Genomic DNA, 27220 nt, shown 5'->3' with positions numbered 1-27220 from the left:
AGAGCCTTCTGAGCACTGCTGGCGTGACCCCAAAACCAAAGCAAACCAACAAAAAAAACTAACCCTTGGAAAATGTATCAGAACAAGAAAGTATAAGTTTGTATAGTCAATGAGTTCTAGCATAATATAGTGCCTAGCATGATAAAGACACGTTTCTATGACTCTTCAGAAAGCCAGAAATAAGGGAAGATGCTAAGTCTTCCAGGGAGAGAAAATTGAGAAAACATACAGATGATGAAGAATTTTGTCATGACATGACACAAAGTGTATTGTTGTTGTTTGTTTGTTTTTTTCAGCTCTTTGATGTAATTTTTGGGGGGGAGGAAGGCTTGGCTATGCTTGGAGACTACTCCTGGCTCAGTGCTCAGAAGGCCATGTGGTGCAGGGACAGCCACATGCAAGAGGACATTTACCCCTGTGCTTTCTCTATGGCCCTCACACTTCTTTGTTTTGAAATTTTAGGTAGGTTAAAATTTTAGGAAAGGGGCTGGGGGAGGAGATGATGAGGAGAGTGAAACAGAGAGGAAGAGGAGGAGGAGAGGGAGAGGGTGAGAGTTGGCGGAGAGGGAGTGGACCTTAGAGTAAAGCAGAAGTGATGGACCTGAACAGATGCAGGCCACTCCAGGATGAAGCACCTCTTAACCTTTCTGGCAAGTAGGTCTACCAGTGACAAATGATCTGGAGGGTTGGTTTTGTTTATCTGACTCCTTTGTTTTATTTCTGGGTCACACCCTGTGGTGCTCAGACCTTACCCCTGGCTCTGTATTCAAAGATCACTCCTGGAAGTGCTCAGGGCACCATATGTGGTGTGAGTAGTCAAACCTGGGGTTTCACTTTTTGGTTGCTCTCTTGTATGGAGACCAAACCAGGCAGTGTTCAGGGGTCACTCCTAGTCTGGACCTCACTTCTTAGGGTTTTGGGATTTTTTTTTAATGTTTTTAAGCCAAACTTAAAGGTGCTTGGTGCTTACTCCTGGTTCTGCACTCAGGGATCAGTCCTGTTGAGTTTAAGGGACTATATGTGGTGCCACAGATGGAATTTGGGTCAGCCAATGTAAGGCAAGTGCTCTACCTACTGTACTATTTCTCAGTTAATCCTACTTAACTTTTTATGTCTTGTTTTGTTTTGGGGCTACACCCAGCAATGCTTCTGGCGCTGCACTCAGGAATCACTCCTAATCACGTCTTTTGTTCATGTTTTGCATTCCCAATAGTTTTGACATTGCATCTATACCTTGAATTCTCAAGTTACATGAGAAGATGGCTTTTAAAAATTAAAATTAATTATTAACACCAATATTAGTTTTACCATTTATGCTTTTGGTGTGCAAATTTCCTGTTCCTCTACCATCACCAAAGTGCTCAAACCTCTCACCACTTCCCTTATGTCACTTTTAGTCCTCCCCGTCCAGACAAACCTAAGAGTTAGACCGACCATTCTAACTCTTAGCTATGACACCTATTTTTTCCCCTAGTCTTTTGAGGCCTCCATCACACAAGCAATGCTTGGGGGCTGTTTGGAGAAGTACTTGAGTGCCCATGCGGTGCCAAGGATCAAACCTAGGGACTCTCAAACGCAAAGTCTCTACTATATTCTAGTCCTTTGACTTCACTATCTCCCATACCAGTGTTTTCATGTATTCAGGATAAAGCAGCAGCTAAGGCTATGGAACGGCATATGTTTCTGTGTCAGCAAGAGAGGAATGTGTGTATGATGAATTGGTTCATCCAAGCTTAGGAGTCTTTGGGGCTACTCCCTGCAATCATGACCTGTTTGTGCTGGACAATTCCATGCTTGGGCCTGGTGATGCAGCATTTCATGGGTCCTTCCAGAAGGTGCTGGGGGCCACTACGGTCATTCCGGCAGTCCTCACCCTCGAGGACCATAGGGGGCCATTTGGTGCCAGGAATTGAACTTGAGGTCTTGCACAATCAAGGCATGTGCCCCTGACCCTTGAGCTATCTCCTCACCTCCAGTTTGTCTTTAATAAAATCTTGTTAATAATAATAATAAAATTATAAGTTTAATAATTTTAATAAAACTTCTTATAGTGTGGGTCTTTCATTTGATAAACATTTATTAAATACCAACTATTATAGGATAGAAGATCCTAAACTAGTAAAACCTGTTGTTTTTATCATAATGTAAGAAGTGGTTGGCTAGGCATATAAGAATGTCATTAAAAGTGGTGAGTGCCCTTAAAGAGGTATTTAAAAGGTATAGTAGGTGTATAATGATAACTGGTTTATAAATAATCTGTTAATAAATTCTAGCCTTAACCTCTGAACCCTTTATCTGATGAGCTATGCTGTGTCAAGTAAATTCAGCTGGGTTTTTTTTTCATACTAAATGTCCTGTTTCTCCCCCTATCTTGAAGATTAATGTCTCATCACATAGTAGCATCAAAAAGAAAGGTGTTTTTATTTATTTATGTATTTATTTTTGTCACATTTAGTGGTGCTTAGAGCTTACTTCCTGTTCTGTGATCATGGATCACTCCTGGAGGGTGCTGGGGGGACCATGTGGGTTGCTGGGATAGAACCTGGTTCTGTGTGCAAGGCCTTACCTACTGTACTATCTCTCTGACCACCCCCCCCAAAGAAAATAGTTTCTTTATTTGTTTTGGGGCCACACCTGGCAATGCGCATAGGTTACTCCTGACTCTGTACTCAGGAATCACTTCTGGAGGTGCACCAGGGATCGAACCCAGGTCAGCTGTGCCCAACGTAAGCACTTTACTCACTGTACTAGGTCTCTGACCCCAGGAAAAGATAGTTTTTTAAATTAATTTTTAGGGTTTTTTTTGGGGGGGGCACACCCAGCAATGCACAGGAATTACTCCTGGCAGTGCTCCAGGAATCGTATGGGATACCAGGGATTGAACATGGATCAGCTGTAGGCAAAGCAAACATCCCACCCACTGTACTATGGCTCTGCCCCACCTACCAAGAAAAGATATTTTTCAAATGTCAGGTCATCCTTAAACCTTTCCAGTAACTTTTCATATTAGAATTGAAGTGAAACTGCTGTTTACTGATCTACAAGGTCCATGTCCATCTCTGGCTTTCTCTCTAAACTCTTTCGTCCATATTCATTATATTTCAGCCACACAGGTGGGCCTGACTTTTCCTGTTCCTTAAATATGAGTAACTGGGCCTTTGCAATAAGTTACCATTGTCTGAAACAAAGGCTGCGAATCTTTCAGTGTAAATTATTCAGATTCCAGCTAAAATGTTAATTTCCAGGCAGAAACACAGTACAGAGTTTAGATTAGGACTCATGCCCAACAAACACCTAACCCAATTCCAGACCCTGCACCACATGGTTCTCAGAGCATCATCAGGTGCGGCCTTGGAGGCCCCTGGGTACTCCCTGGCACCAGAGACCCTGAACAGCACCACATCCCAGGGCTCTTGCACTGAACCCCTGTTAGGTTGGCTAAGAATTCCTAGTGGAGTGGGAGGGAGCAGAGTGATGGTACAAAGGGTAAAGCTTTTGTCTTGCATATGATGGACCAGAGTTCAACCCTCGGCATCCCATAAGGTCCCCTAAGCACCACCAGGAGTGATTCCTGAGTATAGAGCCAAGAATAACCCCTGAGCATTGCCAGCTGTGCTCTCCTCCCATCCCTCTAAAACAATGAAAAGAAAAAAGTCCCCACTGAAGCTCCTAGGTGTCCTGAGTATACTTGGGAGACTCCCAAAATGATGTTGAAGAAAGCAGCCTCAGTTTCCCCTTGCTAGTGAGAGAGGAAGCCACAGTTTTCTCTTGCCAGATGCTTCATCTCTCCTCCATCACCTAGCACATACTTCATCCCCAAGGTCCTGTCTTAACATTCCAGGAATTCCCCAGGACCATAAAATTCTGCCCTGGAGTTTAGGCTCAGAGGGATGAGGCAAATGGCTAGAAAGACCAGGAACTTCCTTACATCCTCTGTCACTGTCACTGTCACTGTCACTGTCCTCCCGTTGTTCATTGATTTGCTCGAGCCCGCCCAGTAACATCTCCATTCTGACACTTGTTACTGTGTTTGGCATATCAAATAAGTCACGAATAGCTTGCCAGGCTTTGCCATGCGGGCGAGATACTCTCGGTAGCTTGCTGGACTCTCCAAGAGGGGCGGAGGAATTGAACCAGGGTCGGCAGAGTCAGCGACGTGCAAGGCAAACACCCTACTTGCTGTGTCAATTGATAAGAAGTGTAAAGATCTCAGTTTCCACCTAAAAGGGTTTACAGGAAGAATCGTTAACTGTAACTCCCTTGCATCCTCTGTAAATCTTTGTCAATTGCTAGAAATTGGATTGATCAGAGAGCCTTGAAAAGGGCTTACATCCTTTCCTTTAACTTAATTCTATACTAAGTTCCTCCCCACTTGGGGAGCTCCTTTACTTTCTTTCTTTTTTTGTCTTCTAAAAATTTAAAAAAATTTTTTTGCAAGTTGTTCACAATAATTGTTTACATTCAATATTTCAATACCAATCCCACCACCGTTGCACTTTCCCACGACCATTACTTTGAATCTTCCCACCACCACCCCAGCCTGCCCCTTAGGCAGATGCTAAATAATTTATTTTGTATTGCTTGCCATGAATATTATGAGGTGTCATGCAGCATGAAAATGGCCACATGCTCCTGGAATTCTAAAATTTTTAAATATTTGGGGTCTGGAGGCATCTCTGTGGTGTGCTGCTGTCTTTCGAGATTCATTTGTGCGTCTCTGAATGGCCATTAATGCATTTAAATGACCAGCTTTTGATCTCTTTTGAGGTTTGTTTATGGGTCTCTGAAGCAAATCTGATGATAAATGAGCTTGTATAGCTGAGTTGGAGGTGGTTTGTGGGCGTGACTCCCACATACCTAACTTTTGGTCATTTAGTTTCTCAGAAAACTTGGTCCCAAGTTGTTGGGGTTCAGCCAGTAGCACAGTGGCAATTTTGGGATCTCAACAAGCCTGAAAGCACCATCAGGCTGCTGATGCACTTGTCCCACAGGTACAGGTTGACCTGATGGATGGCGCTATATCCCCGCTCCTTTTCTTTCTCTTCTACTTTCCGATAAACTTTTCTACTTTCTAACTCTGAGTCTCAGCATCTTTATTATTCAATCTCACTGTAGCACTGTAGCACTGTCCTCCTGTTGTTCATCAATTTGCTTGAGCAGGCACCAGTAACATCTCCGTTGTGAGACTTGTTGTTACTATTTTTGGCATATTGAATACGCCACAGGGAGCTTGCCAGGCTCTGCCATGTGGGCGGGATACTCTCAGTAGCTTTCCGGGCTCTCTGAGAGGGACGGAGGAATCGAACCCGAGTAGGCCGCGTGCAAGGCAAACACCCTACCCACTCCAGCCCTGTATTCAATATATTCAATATTTTCATTCTTGAAAGGAAAGAATTAAAATATTATAGAACCTGCGAATCGCGAACAGAGAACAGCATGACCTCTTCTGCCTCAGCTGCATCAATATCAAACAAAAGAGAACAAAACATCAGTTTTCTCATCCTGGCCTTCTCCAGTCAGTCTTCAAGTGTCCATCAGCTGATTTACAACTAAGTTTTGAATAGATGTGAGGGTGGTGATGGTGGCGTTTGTCTCCTTTACTGTAATGGAAGCTATTACAATATAAGAATGTAAGTTTTTTTTCCCCCTTATTCATCATCTAGCCCTAAGGTCCAGTACCTGGTATACTAGCTGCTCAAAAAATATCACTAACTGGGGTATGGTGCCGCCAGCAGGTCAATCTGTACCTGTGAGGCAAGTGCATCAGCAGTCTGATGGTGCCTTCAGACTTCTAGATACTCCAAAATTGCTGCTGTGCCTTTGGCCAGACCCCGACAACATGGGGCCAAGTTTACCAAGAAAGTAAACGGCGAAAAGCTAGGTATGTGGGAGACACATCCACAAACCAACTTCTGTTCAGCTATATAATTGGAGGCAAGGCCTTTCTGGTTCCTGATCAAATTGCTTAATGGCCATGATCCCAGAGACTCAGAAACAAATCTCGGAACCCAGCAGCTTTTTGCAGAAATGCGTCTAGTCCCTACAGTAGGTTACTGGAGCCGGGCCACCCCAGGGGGGAAAGGGTGCTGTTCCTCTGCCTGCTTCCCCTTGGCAGCTCAGTGGCTGCCATCCTCCAGAGGCCATTGGACAGTCAAGTTTGGGCCTGCAGTGATGAGACATGTGGAGCCTCACGGGATGGGGGTGGAGCTGGTTCTTTCCTCCCCACCACAATGAGACCCCGGGTTGCTGCCCACGAACGGCCACTCTGGCTCCTAATCAAGCTGCTTAATGGCCATGATCCCAGAGACTCAGAAACAAATCTCGGAACCCAGCGGCTTTTGGCAGAAATGGGTCTAGTTCCCGCAGTAGATTACTGGCACCAGGCCACCCCAGATGGGAATAGGTTTTTCCTTGGCCTGTTCCCCCTCACGACTTGGTGGCCGCCATCCTCCATAGGCCATTGGACAGTCAGGTTTGGGCCCACAATGATGAGACATGCGGGGCCTCACGGGATGGGGGTGGAGCTGGCCCTTTCCTCCCTGTCCCAACAAGACCAGAGTCGCAGACCACAAATGGCCTCTCTGGCTCCTGATCATGCTGCTTAATGGCTATGATCCCAGAGACTCAGGAACAAGTCTCAAAAATCAAGTTTTGGCAGATATCCCTCCAGATTTAATTCTTAAAATTTTGGAATTCCAAAATTGAGGCCACTTGATATCATATGTTATTCATAATCAGCAGTAGAAAACAAATTATCTACGGTTGCCTTTTCAGCATATCTGAGTGATGGGGTAAAATCCCAAATAATAATGGTGGGTCTGGTGTCGAAATAGTGAATGTGATCAGAGTAGAGAGAGAGTAATGTGGAAGTCATCTGCCCCACAGGTAGGGGGAGGGTGTGGGATGAGGGGTATACTGGGGTTTTTGGTAGTGGAAAATGGGCACTGGTGAAGGGACAGGTGTTTCATCATTCTTTGAAAGAGACTTAAACCAGAAAACTTTGGGACTGGAGTGATAGTACAGCGGGTAGGGCATTTGCCTTGCACGCGGCTGACCCAGGTTCGATCCCCGGCATCCCATATGGTCCCCCAAGCACTGCCAGGAGTAATTCCTGAGTGCATGAGCCAGGAGTAACTCCTGAGCATTGCTGGGTGTGACCCAAAAAAGCAAAAAAATAAAAAAAATAATAAACCAGGAAGCTTTGTAACTGCTCTCACGGTGATTCAATAAATAAACATATATATATATATAAAAAGTAAGGTGGAGTTCATGCCCAATTCAATCAGCCTAATCAATGGCTGAATAAATAGCAATACTCCTACATTTAAAAAAATCACTGTTTGACTTTGATGTAGTTTGAACATAAACCTTTAGATGATCTTTGTTTTTTATGTTAATTGTCTTTTATTTTGGGGTGGTTGGCAATTGTTGGTCCACAGGGGTAATTTTCCAGGGATTTTTCTGTCTCTGGTCACTAGTGAGCCTTAGCAGTCCTCTGGAGGGCATATATGGTGCCAGGAGTCCAACCCGATGGGTACCTTGAAGGGAAACCCTTTACCTATTTGCACTGTCTCTTGGGCCCTACTTGTCTCTTCTTCTAGATTAAACCCCTCCCACCCCCAATTCATCTGATGAAAAAATATCTTTGCTGCTTTGTTCATTTCAGTATCTCTAGAATATAGAATAGGGATACAGTAATAGGGTAATCAGAAGTAAGCAAGAGGACCACGTGGTAGACGAATGGAATACATGCATACAGCATGTCCTTCACCCTTTGGGAGACACCTCCAGCCGAAGCAGTTCTGCACGTATAGTAAGGGTGAAGTTATTAGACGAATGAATAAGTTAAATGAATGTTTGTAAGTGAACGGATGAGTAAGGCGAGTATTCCATTTTCCAAGATCGAGCGTGGAAGGAACAATGGCTATAATTAGCCGGAGATTGTGAAATCTTCGAGGAAATCGAGGTCAGAAAGGGCAAGCAAGGCTCTGCTATCAAGTCAGGAGTGTTGAGGCTAATTTAGATTCCGGACTTTGAGATGAAAAACTCTTGCCACTCCCGTCAGGAGGTCTCACGGGACCATCTCAGAGTACAACATTAATTTCACATACGGCAAAGCTCTACGGCTGTAAGCGTCAAGACTCGCTGATTAACTACTGATCGTCACAGTTTCTAGAAATACCCTCCGATGGAGGCAACCGTGGCAGCCCGGCCCCCCGAGCGCCCGCCGTGGGGATGGACTACATCTCCCAGAATGCACCTCCGGGAAAGGCGGGCGGTAGCGGCTATAGGTGGACTACAACTCCCGACAGGCTTCACGCCGGCGCGGCCGGAACGCCCCAGCCTGCCGGGGCCAGGGCCTATCAGGGCGGGGCGGGCTGGTTCGGGGGCCGGAGCCGGTTTGACCGAGGCGGCGGCGGCGGCGGCGGCGGGGGAGGAGGAGGATGGAGGCCGTGGTGTTCATCTTCTCTCTCATCGACTGCTGCGTGCTCATCTTCCTCTCCGTGTACTTCGTATCCTCCCTGGGGCGGGCGGAGCCGGCCGGGGCCCGGCGGTCGGGGCCAGGGCGGCGGTCGGGCCGGGGCGGGGACCTGGGCAGGTGCGTGGGAACCCGGAGGCGGCGGCCTGAGGGGCGCGCCCGGGCTCCGAGCCGGCCGGCCCTGCGGGGCGAGGCCGTGCTGGGAGTCGTGGGCAGCGTTGGCCCGAGGCGGGCATCGGCGGAGGCGACTGGGGCGCCCCTGGCCCCGTGCCCGCCCCGGGGTGCTGGCGGGGGCTGCTCCTCGTGGGTCCGCGGCGCGGGCTGGGGAGGGACCGTCGGCGAGGATGTCGCTGTGCCAACCTTTGGCCGGCGACTCCCCGGCTGGCCCCTGCGCCGTTTGCGGACCCGCAGTTCCGGACCAGTTGCACAACTTTGCAACTTCTTCGGCCGGGTCCCTGGCGCACTGTTTCCTAGCGCCCAAGGAACCCGGGTGGGCCAGGATTCAATCCTACCGAAAACAGAACAACCCCCCCCCCCAAGATGTGGGGGGCGAGGTGCTGCTCCCCGGGGATCCAGCCGAGGTTTTGAGTTTTTTTGTCCCCTGCCTCTGAAGCTACTCGGCTTAGTTGCCCGCCGCCCATGCGCTGCACGATGCTGTTCTGAGTCATTAAATATTAGATGGGAAAAACACACGGGAAACACAGCCCCCTTTCCCCCGTGGAAGTGACTTCTGTCCCAAGAGTTGGGTGCAAACTCCTGGCTGGAGCATCCTTGCTTTAGAATGGTCGAGTCTAGAGCAGCAGTTCTCGGGCACACAGCCCATTGGGGGTCCCCAGGATATTCCGAGGAAGCCACAGGTGAAAATCTTAAGTGGGTGCGGGACGGGGTGGGGGGGGGACACAGACCAAGACTAAGAGTACAAGCAGTAGAACGGGGACCACTTGGAAACAACGGTTGAAACTGGTGGAGGTTATGTTTTCAGGGTGGCTGCGGACTTCGTTATGAATGGTAGTCTGTTGTGAAAAGGGACACATTTTTTGAGGGGGGAGGTGCACCTGGCTGTGCTCAGGTGTCACTCCTGGCCAGTCTGGGGTGGGGACCATGATAGGTGTCAGGGATGGAATCCACATTTGCGCAGGGCAAGTGCCCTCCCTGCCTGCCGTACTATCTCTTCAGCCTCAAGGGGCACAATTTGTAATCTGGAGTCCTTGTAGCTGGTGATTTACCATTTACCACGCTTACGCTTGGCCAAGCCTCTATTGTCTTGCCTTGAAACTGGGGCCAGGAGCCAGAGAGCGCATGGTGCAGGGCTCAGGAGCCTTGCCTTGCAGGCTATCAACCCATGTGGGGCCCCCAAATTTGAACAAAAAAAAAAAGAAAAATTTACTTCCCAATGAAGTGTATAATATGAGTGTTAAGCCTGCCCTATAGCAGAGGGTCAGTCACCTCAAATGGGGTAGCCATTTTCATTTTAACTCAGAACCCTGAATTTTTTGTAGATTTGGTGACCTGAAAGCTGTGTCACTTGTTGAGGTTTTTGACGAACTGTGAACCTTGGTGATACAAGGAACTAGAGTTTAGAGAAACTGAGATTTCTCATTTATTTTTTGCAATTTGGGAAACTAGGATTAATGACTTAAAACAGACCTGGTTTATACCAGCTCATGGACATAATTTTTTAAAAAAGGCTTCAATACAGAATGTATTGGGCAGGGCACTTTCTTGCATAAGGTTCAGTTCTAGGCATCTATTATGGTCCTCCAAGCCCAATAGGAGTGACCCCATAGGACAGAGTCAGGTAAGCTCTGAGCACTGCCAGGTGTGCCTCCCTTCCCCACAAATATCAGTATTATTGACATAGACTTGAAGGTACATTTAGGGTTATGCTTTATGAAATCCAGCACTTGTGTATAGCATTCTTTGGATAGTTGTCCTAGCTTAGTGTTAGAGCTAGGGGATGGGAAGTGTCAGGGTAGAGATTTGGTGTGAATAGACTTTTCCTGGCTTTGAACTGTGGGCAGAACCTGCACAGAAGGAGGAGGTGGTGCTAAAATGAGAGAGACCCAGGCAAGAGAAAAGGTATCAAGGCAGACATGTTTGTGCCATTTCTGCATAATGGGTTAAGGGATAATCCATCTGGAAGACTCGGTCGGATTTTGGAAGATTTGAATATTGAGGAGGGGAGGATTTTTGCTTTTGCGCTTCAGAGTCCTTTGAGCAATAGAAAATTTATACATAGTGAGCTGCTTGGAAGGTAACTGTAGATTGAGTTAGAAACACAGATTAGAAGGTTTATGTTTATTGAGGAAATAGATGTGTAATGTGAAAAGTTAGGAAACAATAGTATTAAAAAAAGCTTTTAAGACAAGCTATATTCATAGTTTTGTATTTTGTTTTCTTTCAGAGACATTTTATGGACATAAAATATTTTTAACACTTATTTTGGTTTTATAGGTCTTGTGTTTTGTTGTTTACACCCAGTACTTGACAGTGAAGAACTCAGACTGATGTTTCTGATAATGGATCAGATTAGGATTTAGCTTAAAGATTTGTTTTACTAAGCATTTGGTGGGGAAACATAAATGAGAAAAATGAGTTGTCAAATGAGCAAGCTTTAATGTTACAGCTTGATTTTTTTTCAAGTCAGATCACTGCTTTGTCACTGGTTTTGCTTTCTTCTGTTTTAAAAAATGTATTTGTTGTTGGAGTTTTTGAGGCCATGCTGTGCTGGGAATTAAAACCAGGATTTCATTCTTGTGAGATATGTGCTGTGTTGTTTGAGCTGCCTTTTGGACCCTGTGATTGCTTTATGAAGCTTAAGAACAGTTGTTAAAAAGAAATTTGGGGCTGGAGAGATAGTATAGCTGGTAAGGTGCTTGCCCTGCACGCACCCGACCTAGGTTGGCTTCCTGGCACATCTGGTTCCCTGAGCTCCAGCAGGAGTGATCCCTGAGCACAGAACCAGGAATAAATCCTGGGCATAACTGGGTGTGGTCCAACCCTCTGCTTCTCATTCCTCCCCCCCCAAAAAAAAGAAATTTAATAATTCCTTATCTTGACCCTCAGATAATTACTTTGTCTGATTTGGAATGTGATTACATCAATGCTAGATCATGTTGTTCCAAATTAAACAAGGTAAGACTTCTTTTGCTTATTTTCTATTCTTTAAGGAGGTTCTTCATTTTTTGTGTCAAAGATTTATCTCATGAATATTTGCTTTTAGAATATTGTCTTTTATTCATTGCACTGTTAGTTGAAGTGCTGTGTTTGCAATATTTTAGATGATGAAAGTATGCCAGAAGTCCCACCTTAATTTTTTTCCTCCACTCTGCTTCTTCCTTGTCTCTTTGTCTACAGTGGACAATATCATTACTCAAGCTAGGCAATAGTTCATTATGAGGATACTTCCTTTTGTCTTCTGTGTCTAAGCCCCCCCTTCTCAAGAAAAAAAAAAAGGCCTAGTTTGTTGAATGAATGAATTCGTTCTTTTCATGAATGAATGAATTTGTTCTTTTCATGACTTTCTGAGAAATGGAATTAATTAGTTGATTTGTTTTAAGACCATCTTATCTTTAGTGCATAAAGAGAACATTATATTGGAAAGAATATTCTGAATTGCAGAACTTGTTTAGATACAGGAAAACCAGTTGATCTTGATTCACTTTTCATGAGCTGAGCAGTCAGGAAAGCTTTCTGGATTAGAGTTTATGGAAAAGCACAGACTTGAGGTGCTTTTGACTTGACCTAAAAATAATTCGCATGTATTTTTTTCCATATCTTCTGTCTACTTAATAACTTCTCTGACCTATGAAAGAAAGTTTACACTTAAACCATAAATATTTCTAGTAAAATTCTATTCTGTCTCTTTCAAAGAATGATTATATTTACTTTCAGATGGATTGTCTTCTTAGGTGGTTATTTTGTGGATATTTTTTAGTAAAAGGAAAAACCTAAATACAAATTAAAGATTCCTTGATTTCGGGGCCAGTGGGTACAGTGGGTAGGGTGTTGACCTTGCACATGGCCAACCCGGGTTCAATCCCTGGCACCCCATATGGTCCCCCAAGCACTGCCAGGAGTAATTCCTGAGCGCAGAGCCAGGAGTAACCCCTGAGCATCTCTGGGTGTGACCCAAAAATAAAATAAAATAAAATAAATTGTTGGAAAAAAAAAGATTCCTCGATTCATTACTGAGAAAGGTTGGTATGGTTTGGTTTGGTTTTATTTTGAGGCCATACCCTATCTTGCTCAAAGGTTACTCTTGTTTTCATACTTCGGTGCTCAGGGGACTGAATGGGATACTGGGGATTGAACCCAGCAAAGCAAATGCCTTATCCACTTACCATCATCACTCTGGCCTCTCATTACTGAGAAGGTTACTGAGAAGTTCACTCCAATGTGAAACAATTTTTGGTGTGAATTCTATTATTGTGAAAGTTACATTGTACACAACTTGTCAAGGTATAGTGTAGGAGAAACAGTCATCTCCTCTGGGCCAATTTCAACCTCCCCTGTATCACTCTCTGGAAACAACTGATCTGAACACTTAAATTAGTAATTTTAGATCTGATATTTATATTCATATTTCTCTTGTCAGAACAGGAGTGGTATGGGGGAATTTGCCAGGGGTGGAATTCAGTGCCTTGCACGTGTAGGACTTATGCTCTGCCACCTAAGCAACATCCTTGGCCTCCGTATTTCTCTCTGCGGTGACGAGGGTATGACCACTGTGATCCAGGGCCTCCGTGCGTGAGGCCATTGCTCTCACTCTCAACTATAGCCGCAGTCCTTATTTCTCTTTCATAGGCTGTTGGTTGCTCTTGATTTCTCATTATTTATTAACTTCTGAGAGAGGTGATAAATGTAGTTTTTCATTACTTCCTTTCCTAAGTCTTTTCTCTCCTTTCTATTTTCTTTTTTTGAGTAAAATTGCTATTTAATGTATATGCATTATGATGTATTACAAATTCTTGCGTTATGTCATGGTAGTGATTTTTATTGTATTGATTTATTTATTGGATAGCTTGTCTTTCTCAATATTAAAGTTTACTATATTTCTTTAGTTTGTTCCTTCTTATTTCTTTGGCTTTTGGACCACAGCTGTCAGTACTCAGGGCTTACTCTTGGCTCTACACTCAGGGATCATTCTGGTGGTCTTGAACCATAAAGGATGCTGGGGACCAAACCCAGGTCAGCTGCCTGTGAGGCAAGTGCTCTATTCACTGTACTATTGCTCCCATCCCTGTAGCACTGTAGCACTGTCCTCCCTTGTTCATTGATTTGCTCGAGCGGGCACCAGTAACGTCTTCATTGTGAGACTTGTTACTTTTTTTTTAATTAAAAAAATTTTAATTTTAGAGCAAATCGACGACTAACGGGAAGTTAAGTGATTAAGTGATTAAGTGATAGGAGTATTGCTTTTATCATTTTTAGCATATCAAATACCCCATGGGGAGCTTGCCAGGCTTGAGGGTGGGATACTCTCGGTAGCTTGCCAGGCTCTCTGAGAGGGGCAGATGAATCGAACCCAGGTCGGTCGCATGCAAGGCGAACTCCCTACCTGCTGTGCTATCGCTCCCATCCCTAAGTTAAGTATTGTGTGGTACCATTCCTTCTTGAAATCTCCCACAGTGTTGCTAGAATGGTCACTGTGAAGGTATTTTTTACCACTTCCATTCTGGGACTCTTGATTTGTGATGTGGTGACTTTGTCTTGGCTTTTTACCCCATTTTATTAGAGTAATTTCTTGAGTTAAAATACAAGAAAATTAAATTTTGACTCATTGCACATTTGAAAATGTCTTCTCCTCTGGTATTGGACAGTTCTCTTTGTTAGACTTTTTTTTTTGAGTGATTGGTTTTATTTATTTATTGCTGTTTTTGGTCACACCTGGCGATGCACAGGGGTTACTCCTGGCTCATGCACTCAGGAATCACTCCTGGTGGTGCTCCAGGGATCATATGGGATGCTGGGAATCGAACCTGGGTCGGCCGCATGCGAAGCAAACGCCCTACCTGCTATGCTCTTGCTCCAGTCCTTTTTGGTTAGACTCTTTAATTTAGGATCAGTTTTTCTTGGAGTTTTTATTTATCGTTTATTGACGTTCCTGTAAACTGAATCTAGGGCATCACACATGCAAGGCAAATACTGAGCTACCTTCCCAGCCCTCTTGGAAAATCTTAAAGGCGTTGCTGGTGGTCTTCTAGTTTCCAGGGTTCAAATCAGTAGGTCAGCCTGGAGGCTGGAAAGATAGTACCACAGGTAGAACATGGCCAACCTGATTCATTCCCCAGCACCCCATATTTTCCCACCAGCATCTCTAGAAGTGATCTCTCAGTGCAGAGCCAGCAGTAATCCCTGAGCACTGTCAGGTGTGGCACAGAAACCAAAAACCAAAAGAAAGGAAAGGAAAAAGCAGCCAAATTTCTTAAGACTGAGTTATTCTTATTTCTTTCCTTTTCCTTTAAAATAATTTTTTAAATTGAATCACAGTGAGATATAGTTATGAAGTTGTTCATGATTGAGATTCAGTCATATAATGTTCTAAAACCCATCCCTTCACCAGGGTGTATTTTTCACCACCTCGCCCCCCCAATTCCCTCTTGCCCCTGCCCCCCCCCCCCCCATGGCAGGTACTTCTTTCTCACTATTCTGATTTCTCATCTTTATATTTCACTCGCCTTTTTTTTTTTTTTGCTTACATGTTTGTTTTTCTGCTCCTTTCCAGTAGTTTTATGATTTTTTTTTCCAAGATGTTTTAGAATTTTGTAGTGATGCATACTTGGAATGCCTTAGTCTAGGTACTGTTCAGTATTTGGACATTAGATAGGCTTTTTCAGTCCGGGAGATTTTCTTGTGTTCTCTGATAATATCACCTTCTTTTCTCTCTCCTTTTTCAACAACCTCTGTTTGCTAAGTAAGTCATCTGCTGAATTGTCAGTTCTTATTTCTTATTTTCATCTTTTTGGATTTGCTGTACAATTTCCTCAGAATTGCTTATGTTTAAAATGTTTATCTCCAAGAGCTTTTTGTTTATGTTTAAAATGTTTATCTCCAAGAGCTTTTTTTAATCTCTCAGTTCATTGTTTGATTGCTAGCTTTCTGATAATGTGGATTTATTGTGATTTTGAAATTTTCTTCTGCTACTCTGCTACTTATGTCTGTTTCTGTCAAGTTCTTTTCCCTTTCCCCCCATTTGTTCATATACAAGGCTTTCCTCACCTTGTGATGCAAACCTCTGCAGCCGTAAAGGTCAGGCACTGAAATACTCCCTGCAAGCTCAGTGAACAGTCCCAGTTGCTGACTCACACGCTTTCTCCATGCTACCTGGGCCTTGGATGGAGTTTGGGAAAATGGCAGGTTCTGGGTAGAGGTTTTTTTCCTAGGCCATTACATTACTCAGACGAGGCTCTGAGCCCCTGCTTCGAAGGAGCTAAGCCTCCTAGAGAAAGAGCACATTGTGCAGGAGAGAAAGAAACCAACTCAGGGGTTGTAGTTGAAAGTCAGTGAGCCAAGCATTGAAAGGTTAATAAGTATCGCTTGTGGAAATTTTTGTTTGAGGTTTGTTGCTATAAAGCAAAGTGACTTCAGCCCGTGGTAAGAAACCCACCATGAAGAGTAGTAATAGGCTAATATTTATGGAGTGTTTACTTAGCTTGTGGTCTTGCATACGTTACTTAATCATCTACAACTTAATGAGGAAAGCATTATTATCTCCATGTGATAGATGAGAACAATGTGGCTTAGAGAAGTTACGTTAACTTTTCCAAAGATTGCATAGCAGCTGAGTGTGATAGAACATTGATTCAGACCCAGGTTTATTTGGCTTTGCAACTCATACTTGTAAGAATTATATATTACATTTTAAAAAACACCTGGTGACTTTGCAGTCTACTCACGTGTGATAGTGACTTGAATTTTGCATAATTAAAGAACTTTTTTTCATTGCTGATAAAGAAAAAAAATGTGTCCTATATTTTTTCTTAAAACTGTCTTTACTAGTAGATACATGGATTTAAGACCTTGGGCCAGAGTAATGGTACAGCAGGTGGCCCTTGCCATGCATGTGGGCCGACCCAGATTTGATCTCCTGCACACTGCATATGATTTCCTGACCGTCACACTAGGAGTGATCTCTAACAGCCAGGAGCAAGCCCTGCCTGAGAACCATGGGTGTGGCCCCAAAACAAAGCAAAAAAGTCCTTACTGTGACAAATGAAAAAAGTAGTATTTGAAGCAAGTACATTGGATCTAAACAGCTTCTATTTTTAAAGAGTTGGTTAGAGTATGGCTAAATATGTATGTTAACAGAAAAAAAAATAAAACTGGGGCTGGAGAGATAGTACAGCTGGTAGGATGCTTGCCTTGTATAAAACAACCTGGGTTCAATTGCTGGTATCTCATATGGTTTCTTGAGCCCCACCAGGTGTGGCCCCCAAACAACCGCCCCCCAGATATATAATTAAAATATATTTATTTAAAGAACTTAATACAGATATTTTTAATAGAACTTAAATGTATGTTGAAAGGCCTTAATTTGAGTACTAAAATACTTTCATATATTAAAAAGTTCCATTTGACTAAAAATTGGGTTTAAGAGTCAGAAAATATTTTTTGTGTTCTTTACAAAAAATGTTTCTGAAATCTAAATGTGGACACTTGGGGCTGGAGTGATAGCACATTGGGTAGGACATTTGCCTTGCATGCTGCCGACCCGGGTTCGGTTCCCAGCATCCCATATAGTCCCTTGAGCACCGCCAGGGATAATTCCTGAGTGCAGAGCCAAGAGTTACCCCTGAGCATCGCCGGGTGTGACCCAAAAATTAAAATAAATAAATAAATGTGGACACTTTAGAGCCAGTTACAATATATTGGCTGTCACTGAGTTGTGTGACCTTGAATAAGGTAACCTTCTTGAGCTTTGTTTTCTTTTTTTGCAAGTAGGGAGTGCCAGTTTTTATGGTAGCTAACAACTTTAATTAGAACAAAATCAGTGCTTATAGGAGAGGAAGCTAGTGAATTGGAAACCCTTTCACAGTAGCTGTTGGTGCTTGAGAGCTTGAGTTTTGTCTAGGATCTCTCCTAAAGAGTGGAGGTTACCATACATGCAGTCAGTAGGCTGGGATTCCGGCATTTTGATTCATTTATCTTATTTGTTCAGCTTTGATATATTCAAAGTTATATTTTAAACCTCACTTTAATAACATTATCAGGTTATTAAATAATAGTAACAATAATAACTACAATAATCATGACGTGAGATATAGCAATTTTCATACATTTTCTTTTTCTGAATTATTTTTTGATAATTATGTTTACCATTTTGATATAACAGACAATATAAAATAAAATATTTTGGGGGGCTGGAGCGATAGCACAGCGGGTAGGGCGTTTGCCTTGCACGCGGCCGACCCGGGTTCGATTCCCAGCATCCCATATGGTCCCCCGAGCACCGCCAGGAGTAATTCCTGAGTGCATGAACCAGGAGTAACTCTGTGCATCACCGGGTGTGATCCAAAAAGAAAAAAAGAAAAAAATATTTTGTGCCTGCTAATGGGGAGTTTGGTGGGTAGGTGGGAACTTGGGGCCAATGGTGTTGGGAAGGGCACACAGGGGCTGGATGGGTTTGGTGTTGAAACATTCACTGACTTTGTAAACCACGCTATTTAAATAAAGGAAAATAAATAAAAAGCAGTTAAATGACAATTTAAAAAACCCCTTTTAAACCTTAAAAAATCCACACTGCTAGACTGGAGAGATACTATAGTGGCAGGACACTTGCCTTGTCCGGATTGATCCCTGGTGCCCAGAGCATGAGCCAGGAGTAAGCCCCGAGGACACCTGGATTTGGTCTAAAAGAAAAAAGAAAAATTCAAAGTACTTGTTAGTAGATTGGAAAGTGTTTAAGATTGGTTTTCTGATTTGAAAGGCAGCAAGTATGTGAGTATAAATTATCTTAAGTCAGAGTAAGAGACTTTACCCAAGTGTAGGTTTCTTGTTTTTGGCTGTGCTGGGTCTAGAACATGCATGCGATGGCATGTGCGTGCCACTGGCCCGTGCCCCTGGCCTCGCATGGGTACTGGCATAGAGAGAGGTAAACTTTCTATTTTCTATTTGTCAGACTGGTTTGGTGAATGAATCTGAACATTTGCTTAGGCTAAAGTGTAATTGAAGTGAAAGTGCTTTCTTTCAAAACCGTGCCCCAAAGTATTTGTATTTGGTGAGCAGTTACAGCATTATGCAAATCTGGGACATTGAGTCTAAAAATAATCTTGAAACACAAGCTTGAGTTTCTGTGTGTTCACTGATGATGCCTTAAATAACATGTACATTCAGGAAGGAAACAAGCAGTAAGGTGTAATTTTATGTTCTTTCCTTGCAGTGGGTAATTCCAGAATTGATTGGTCATACGCTCGTTACTGTATTAATGCTCATCTCATTGCACTGGTTCATCTTCCTCCTCAATTTGCCTGTGGCCACCTGGAATGTATATCGGTGAGTATAGTCCAATTGCTATTTTGTTGCAGGCAGGTTAATTTATTTCAGCTTCTTTTTTTAGAATATGTTTTTAAAAATTAATTTATGTTGTGGTTTTCGGGCCATATCTAGCAATGCTCAGGGCTTACTCCTGGGTTTGTGCTCAGCATTCACTCCTGGTAGGGCTTGGGGGGACCAACTGGGCTGTCAGGGATCAAACCCAGGTCAGCCGTGTGCAAGTACTGGGAAACACACGCTACATTTCATCACTGTGTGATCCCATACAGACTTTTATTTTTTAATGTTAAGGAGCGATAGCACAGCAGGTAGGGCGTCTGCCTTGCACGCGGCCAACATGGCCGACCCGAGTTCGATTCCTCTACCCCTCTCGGAGAGCCCGGCAAGCTACCGAGAGTATTCGATATGCCAGACACAGTAACAACAAAGTCTCCAATGGAGACGTTACTGGGCCCGCTCGAGCAAATCGACGATCAACGGGAGGGCCTTTACCTTTTACCTTTTATTTTTTCCTACACAGACTTTTAGCAGAGCTCAGAATCTTTGTGACCCCACTGAGTGAACCCAAGTTTGGGAGTGAGAGTGGGGCCCTCTGAGACAGTGCATATTCCTGGGCACTGTCCAGCATCGTCCTTGAGATGAGTCTGTGAGAAAAGCAGGCTTTGTAGGACAGTCCAAACTGTGATGGAAGGGCTCTGTGCAGTTTTATGTGCAGGGCAATAAAGTCCATAGGCTGTTTCCTATAATCATAAAGACAAAGATCGGATGGCTTTATTGCTCTCATAGAACAGTATGCTTAATTGTCATATCAGATTGATGGTCAGCTGGTTACAAATTTACTTTCTATTCAAAAAGTTACAAAATGCAACTATAGAACATTTCCTCCTTTCACTGTACATCTTGGGGATTCAGGTGTGTGAAGTGGACTTTGGACTTTATCCACAGGACAAAGAGGAGAACATTGAATAACAAAAATATGCTTGTTAACGTAGAGGTGGACCAAGGTGGTGTGACAGATGCCAGGGGAGTAACTAAGCTTGGGTTACTTGGGACCAGTGACCTAGTCAAGGGGTAAGACACTTTTCTTACATGGTGCCAACCTAGGTCCAATCCCTGGCACTGCGTATTGTCTCCTAAGCACCACCAAGGGTTACTTCTGAGCACAACCAGGAATAGAATAAACCCTAAATACAGCCGGGTGTGGCCCAGCCCTACACTTCCCCCTAAAAACTAAACCAAACAACACCACCCTAGAACAACCTAAACAGACCCAAGATTACTACAGATTGGGACAATTCCAGGGGGTCGTAGTATCCAAGCCCCATGTAATGGATAAGCTTTGACAGAGATGAGTGGGGACAGAATTATTTAGGATGCATTTGATCTTTTAGGCTAGATGCCGTTTTGTGCTCATGTGGATTAGCAGGACTAATTGGATCAAGAAGGTTAGACACAAAACCTTCCTTTTTATGAAACGGAAGCCATTTCCTTTGACAGTGAACTTCCTCATAGAGATGTTGTGAAGGTGAAAGGAATAAGTTGCAGTAGTTAACATTTTCGTGTTGGGGGCAGATTTTGAGACTTGCTTGGGGTATTACTTGGGCATTTCTTCCAACTCTGAGCTTGGAAGTTGTTCCTGGTAGTACTCAGGCAGTGCTGGAGATTGATCCAGGCTTGGCCACAATAAAGAAGTTTTAAAGACTTGATAGAATTATTTTGGTTTCAGAGTCCCTTTACTTTTTTTTTTTTTTTTTGAGGTGGGGGGGAATCACACCCAGCGATGCTCAGGGGTTACTCCTGGCTCTGCGCTCAGGAATTACTCCTGGCAGTGCTTGGGGGACCATATGGGATGCCAGGGATTGAACCCGGGTTGGCGATGTGCAAGGCAAACACCCTACCCATTGTACTATTGCTCCAGCCCCTTTACTTGGATCATTAGGTGTGGCACATTTCGTAATTTTCTACAGATCAGGAGTGTAGGGGTCTGTAAAATGCAAAAAGTATCCTTCTGGGGATTGGAGAGATAGTTCAGTGGGCTTGAGCACAAGCTTTGCATGTGATTAAATCATTTCTGTCCCCGGCACCACATATGGTCCGCACACACTGCCAAGAATGTCCTTTGAACACTGAGCCAGGAGTAGCCTTGAATACCATTGGGTATTACTGTATTTGTTTCAGAGGATAGAAAACTTACACTAAAACTAATGATTGGGTCCAGAGCAATAATATAGTGGGTGGTCGGTCTGGTTTCAATCCCTGGTATTCCATATGGTCCCTCAAACACCACTAGGAGTAATTTCTGTTGAGTGTAGAGCCCGAGTAACCCCTGAGCATTGCCGGGTATGGCCCAACCTTCACCCTCAAAAATATTGGTGTTATATATCTTCCAAAGGAAAAGTGGTCACCCATGATGTCTTCATAATCCTCTGCCATATTTGATCTGAATTTAAAACTACAATGGTTGGTTCACCTGAAAATATTGTTTATTGTATATTTTTGCACGTGCTCATAATTTGACTTTTCTTCTAGTGTATATGCATCCTCTATCTTTCAGGTTCATTATGGTACCAAGTGGTAACATGGGAGTATTTGATCCAACAGAAATACACAATCGAGGGCAGTTGAAGTCACACATGAAAGAAGCCATGATCAAGCTCGGTTTCCACTTGCTCTGTTTTTTCATGTATCTGTACAGGTGAGTGTCTGATCTCCTGGCATTTTCAGGATCTTATTTCAGCTTTTGACAGGTGAGGTATTATTGCCCTGTGTAGGATATTGTATTGACATTGCAGAGCATTTGGGGATTATGTGAATTTCTTAATACTACGTAGATTTTTCTGGTATGTCATTGTGTCTAACCTATAGTAGAATATTTCTGTGGTATTAATTATTCCATACCTGTTGGAGATATTAGCATGCTTACCATTGTCTTTTGCTATCATTACTATTATTATTATTATTTATTACTATTATTATTATTATTTGTTTGTTTGGGGGCCATATCTGGTGTTCAGGGATTACTCCTAGCTCTGCACTCAGGAATGAGCCCTAGTGGTGCCAGTAATCCAGCCTGGGTCAGCTGCGTGCAAGTACCATCTGTACTGTCTCTCTGACTTCCATATTTGCTATTCTTTTTTCTCCTTTAGAGACTAGCTAGGAGACCTTATTGATTGATTTTTTCTTTTTTTTGCCACACCAATAGTGCTCAGGGCTTTCTCCTGACTGTGTTTAGGGATTACTCCTGGTGGGGCTCTGGGGGCCATATTGGGTGCTGGGGATTAAACCCAGGCTGGGTTTGCCACATGCAAGGCAAATGCCCTGCCTGCTGTACTATTGCTCTAGCCTGATTAGCTCCTATCATTAATTTTTTGTATGCACTGAATATATTTACTATTCTGAGTATAGTTAGTAGAGTTAAACTTGGACAACTAATATGTAATTAACAGGTATTTCGGGGCTGGAGCGATAGCACAGCGGTAGGGCGTTTGCCTTGCACGCAGCCAACATGGCCGACCCGAGTTAGATTCCTCCGCCCCTCTTGGAGAGCCCGGCAAGCTACCGAGAGTATCTCGCCCGCACAAGAGAGCCTGGCAAGCTCCTGGCAAGCTCCCCGTGATGCATTCGATATGCCAGACACAGTAACAACAAAGTCTCCAATGGAGACGTTACTGGGCCGGCTCAAGCAAATCGATAAACAATGGGAGGGCCTTTACCTTTACTTTACAGGTATTTCAGTATATTTTAAGTCATTTGATCTTAGCTGAAAAAGCTGATTTCAATAAAGGGAAATGATAGTTTTGCTACTTTTTGTTTGTTTGTGACCACACCAGGTGCTACAGGGGGAGCTTGAGGGTTGCTCTCAGGCATAGATCCTGACCCCGGGGGGTGGGTGGGGAAGTGGGGGGGTGCAGGTGGTTTTGGGGGGTTGAGTCCAGGTCTGCCATAAGTAAACCATATCTCCAGCCCCTCTTGAACCTTGTTACTATTGTGTGATAATCATGACACTATGGAAAATGTTAACTATGGTTTTAGCAGTTTTTATTTTTTATTTATTTGTTTATTTTTTCTTTTTGGAACATACCCGGCAATGCACAGGGGTTACTCCTGGCTCATGCACTGAGGAATTATTCTTGGCGGTGCTTGGGGGACCATATGGGATGCTGGAAATCGAACCTGGGTTGGCCACGTTCAAAGCAAACTCCCTGCCTGCTGTACTGTTATTCCAGCCCTGAGCAGTTTTTATTGAGTAGCTGCTATGTGTCACATACTGTGTCAACAACTGCAAGTGGGATACAAGAGCAGCACAAAATCTCTCTGGGCTGGGATTGGCGATATCTGGGTATCTGGGACATGATGCCTGGGTTCTATTCTTGACTCGGAAGAGCTCAGTTGACTGGTGGAGCCTAATATGTAAGTGAAGGCACGCAGGAAGATGATCAGCTGTAGAAAGGGAAAGTTTGCTTGTCCATGGCTGGGAGGCCACTTTCCCCAAGAGCGGCTCAGTACCAGAGCAGGACTTTACTGAGTGAATGTAATGGGATGAAGAGGAGGGTTCAGGCATGGCAGTAGTGTATGCAAAGGTCTGGCCTAGAGAAAGTGCTTTTATGTACGTAGCTTACTTTTTTTGAACCGTATTCTAATACTAGATTTTGGTGGTGGGCATGGGGTGGGCTTGGAGGAGTTCCCACACAATGCTCAGGAGGCTCAGTGGCTCCTCTCAGTATTGCTGAGGATTGCTGGGACCACCCCAGCAATGCTTGGGGGCCTCCAGTGATGCTCAGACCTTGCATGGGCGACCGTGTGGTGCTGGGAATGGATCTGGGGTCAGTCACCCGTAGGACATGCACTGTACCTCTGTAAGGTCTCTCCAGCCCACCACTAGTTTTTGTTTTATGACCATACCCTGCAGTGCTCAGGGACTGCCCCAGCTTGGTGTTTGGGGGGTTTGCACCTGGCTGTGCTTAGGGGACCTTGCAATGCTGGGAATCGAAGTGGGCCTCCTGCATGCAAAGCATGTGATCAGCACATTGAGCTCACTTTCTGGTCCCCTCTCCCAATAACTAGTCTATTAGACTCTTCTACTCCTATTTCAGTTACTTTCCTTCCATTTTTATCTAGGTACTGTGGTTTGCAATACTGTAAATGAGATGTTGGAGTGATAGTACAGTCGGTGGGTGTTAGCCTTGCATGTGGCCTACCTGGGTTCTAACTCTGGCACTTTATATGGTCCCCTGAGCCCACCAGGAGTAATTCTTAAGTGCAGAGCCAGGAATAACCCCTGAGTGGTTATACGAAACTGAAAAAAAATTACTGTAAGTGATAGTTTTCATGCATTCGTGGTTCTAGTACCTTCTACCACAGTGTAAACACTGGTAGGAAGGACCTCAGATCTCAAGGACCTCACCCATCTTTTTCCCACCCTAACTTCTACCTAAATAAGCTCAGTTCTGTAGACTTTTCTTATTGGTGATAATGGTGGAGGGGTTGGGCCACACCCAGTGGTGCTCACATCTTACTCCTGGCTCTGTGCTCAGGGATCACTTCTGGCAGGCTTGGGGGACCATATGGGGTGCTAGGTCTCGAACCCGAGTAATTCATGTGCAAGGGAAGCGCTCTACCTTTCATACTAGAGCTCTGGCCCAAGTTCTGTAGACTTTTTCTCCATTTCTGTTGCTATTCGTCATTTGTTGCTCTCTGTGTTTCTCTAAATCTTTTTTTTTTTAATTAAAAAAAATGAGGGCATAAGAGGTTGATAGCTGTAAATGGTTGCTTGCATAAATGGGTTGTTGTTAAACCATGTTCTTTGTTGCGCCTTAGGGATACTAGTCTGGACAGACCAGAAGCTGGTGGGACAGTCCTCTGGAAACCTGAGTAACATTATTTCCTTCTCTCCACAGTATGATTTTAGCTTTGATAAATGACTGAAGCTGGAGTTGCCGTGGTAGATGCCAGCCTACACTACACTGCAAAGTTGAGGAGCCGGAGACTACTTAAATCACCCTTAGAACCGTGACCATAGCAGTATATTTTTTCCTATTTGAACCAAAAAACAAAAACAAAAAAAACAAAAAAACCCAAAATCCACAAACCTATTTTTGCTGTATTTTTACCATATAAAGTATTTAAAAAACATGAATTGAGTTTTTGTAGATTTCTGGTTCTCAGCCTCTGCCTGCAGCCCATCATGTGAAGGCGTTTCCCATCCTCTGTTGTTTGAAGATGTGTATTTGAGGACAGCCCTGCCTGGAGCCTGTTAGGCCATAGAAGGAGGGACAGGCTGGAGAGGGAGGCTGGGCGGGCTGAGAAGCCAGAGGGAGAGCAGCACTGCTGATCTCGGTAGAAGGCCACGAGCAAATTACCCTTTTTCTTACATTGTGGCAGCCTCAGATGTTTCTTGTAGTTTAAAGATCGATGGTACTATCAACTGAAAGTCTTCCTAAGAATATTAACAGAAAATTGCACTTCCAAAAAAAAATCATTTCTTTGCACAGTTTGTAACCTTGTAAGTCATTTGTCAATGTACAGTGTAATTTTAATTGCTAGAAGAAAAGCCCAAAAAGCAAAATTTTAAAGAACTCTCGGGAAAAAGTCACACCCTCCACAGTCACTCTCAGCCCCTTCCACTCCCAGGGGCTCTTGTGGGCCTTGGTTTTCTATTCTAAGTGAGCCCATTGCACTTTCTCTTTTGGATACATACTTGAATGGGGTATCCAGATGTAGAGAAGATGCTCATCAGAATAGAAGCAAGCCTGGGCTGGGGGTGTGGCTCAGTGCAGAGGAGTTGCCTTGTGTGTGTGAGGCTCTGACTTTGATCTCAGCGCTACCAACAAAACAGTGCCCACACTGGCCGGTCATTCGGTGTCAGTGGATTGGGCCCGAGCACTCTGCTTCGTGCCAGGTATGGCACACTGCGGGGGCTGCTGCACTCAGAGGTCCCGTACAGAAGCCACTTCATAAACGTAGCAATACTTAAGGAGACACGGGTCCTCGGAGCTGTCTCTGTAAACTCTTGCAGTTGAGAACAGCTAATGTCCTTCTCTCTTTGCTGGGTCAAGTGAACCTGGCCGTTGAGTTTACTCCCAGTGCACGTTCATGCTTTTCCTAATGTTGCTGTCTTAAGCATGGGCATTTATGCCCAATATAAATGTGCTTGAGAGTAGAGGGCAAAAGGAATTATTCACTGTCCTGAGACAGAATTGGGTGGCTAACCTGGTTTATAGTCACCAGATGATCAAATGTTGCATGTCCTTGTCACGAAAGAAAAATTCATGTAGTTGACGGCGCGTCAGATTTTCAGTTTATATATTGTCAGGTATCCGGTGCGGAAGCTGAACAGATCTGAAAGGGGCTTTTTCAATAACAGCAGACAGGAGCCATTTATTTCTGTCTTAAACGTTAACTGTGGTTGAAATCAAAACCTCCTTTCTATAGTGCGCATCTGTATCAAAGCCCTGGAGGTGTTAACTCTTTTTGATTTCATGTAAAAATTTTCATTTTAAATTTACGCTGGTGTAGTGGACTGGGAGTCTGCACTGCCACCCAAGTCACATCCCCAGCTCCTCGGTGGGTTTGTTGTGTTAGTGTGTGGGAAATAGCACTGGAGTTACTGGGCACAGAGCCCGCATCAGAGCGTGCTCGCCAGCCCTGGGAGCCATCGCCTTGGCCCCTTTATTTTTCAGTTGTTTTGGGGCCGGGGTTGAACACCTCAGACATGCAAACCATGTGCTCTATCCCTAAGCTACATCTTTGACCCCAGGGTTTTTTATTTTTCTTAGGGACTCCTAAAATAATGGAAAGCACTGATCTAAAAGCTGTGGTTAAGGTGCTAATGATTTGTTTTCTGTGCTTTTCATTGATGGAAAGAACCTTAGAGATCATTTGGTCCATCTTCTTTACCCCCCCTTTTTTTTTGGATCCGGGTGGATTTGGGCCACATGTGGTGGTGCTCAGGGCTTACTCCTGGCTCTGCCCAGGGTCACTCCTGGCATGCCTCGGGTTACCATATATGGCGTCAGGGATCCAACCTGGGTCAGCCACATGCAAGGCTAGCAGTGTAGCAGTGCCTTACCCACTACTATCTCTCTGGCCCCCGAATTCTTTCACCTTGAAGATAAAAAACAGATTCCTAGAACCTAGAATTTGCTTCCGGAATCCTAACGGTCAGTTCAGTTATCTCTCCTATATCATTGCTTTGCCCTGATGTTCTCTGATGGCAATATCTAGTGCCCTACCAGTGTAGGCTGTTAC

The 27220-nt window shown here is 44.1% G+C and overlaps 1 protein-coding gene across 1 annotated transcript; it reads left to right on the top strand.

Moving 5' to 3' along the window:
* The first annotated feature begins 8357 nt into the window (after positions 1 to 8357).
* On the top strand, positions 8358 to 25105 carry CNIH4 (cornichon family AMPA receptor auxiliary protein 4). Its single transcript, XM_056132593.1, has 5 exons — positions 8358 to 8513; positions 11546 to 11614; positions 18861 to 18973; positions 21528 to 21668; positions 24871 to 25105. Exons 1-5 carry the CDS (start codon positions 8445 to 8447, stop codon positions 24896 to 24898), a joined length of 420 nt encoding a protein of 139 aa, XP_055988568.1. The 5' UTR covers positions 8358 to 8444; the 3' UTR covers positions 24899 to 25105.
* Positions 25106 to 27220: the final 2115 nt, after the last annotated feature.

Source organism: Sorex fumeus, unplaced genomic scaffold, assembly GCF_029834395.1.
Source record: "Sorex fumeus unplaced genomic scaffold, SorFum_2.1 ptg000007l, whole genome shotgun sequence".
In the NCBI taxonomy this organism is placed as follows: Eukaryota; Metazoa; Chordata; class Mammalia; order Eulipotyphla; family Soricidae; genus Sorex; species Sorex fumeus.
This window is presented reverse-complemented; position numbering and strand designations above follow the sequence as displayed.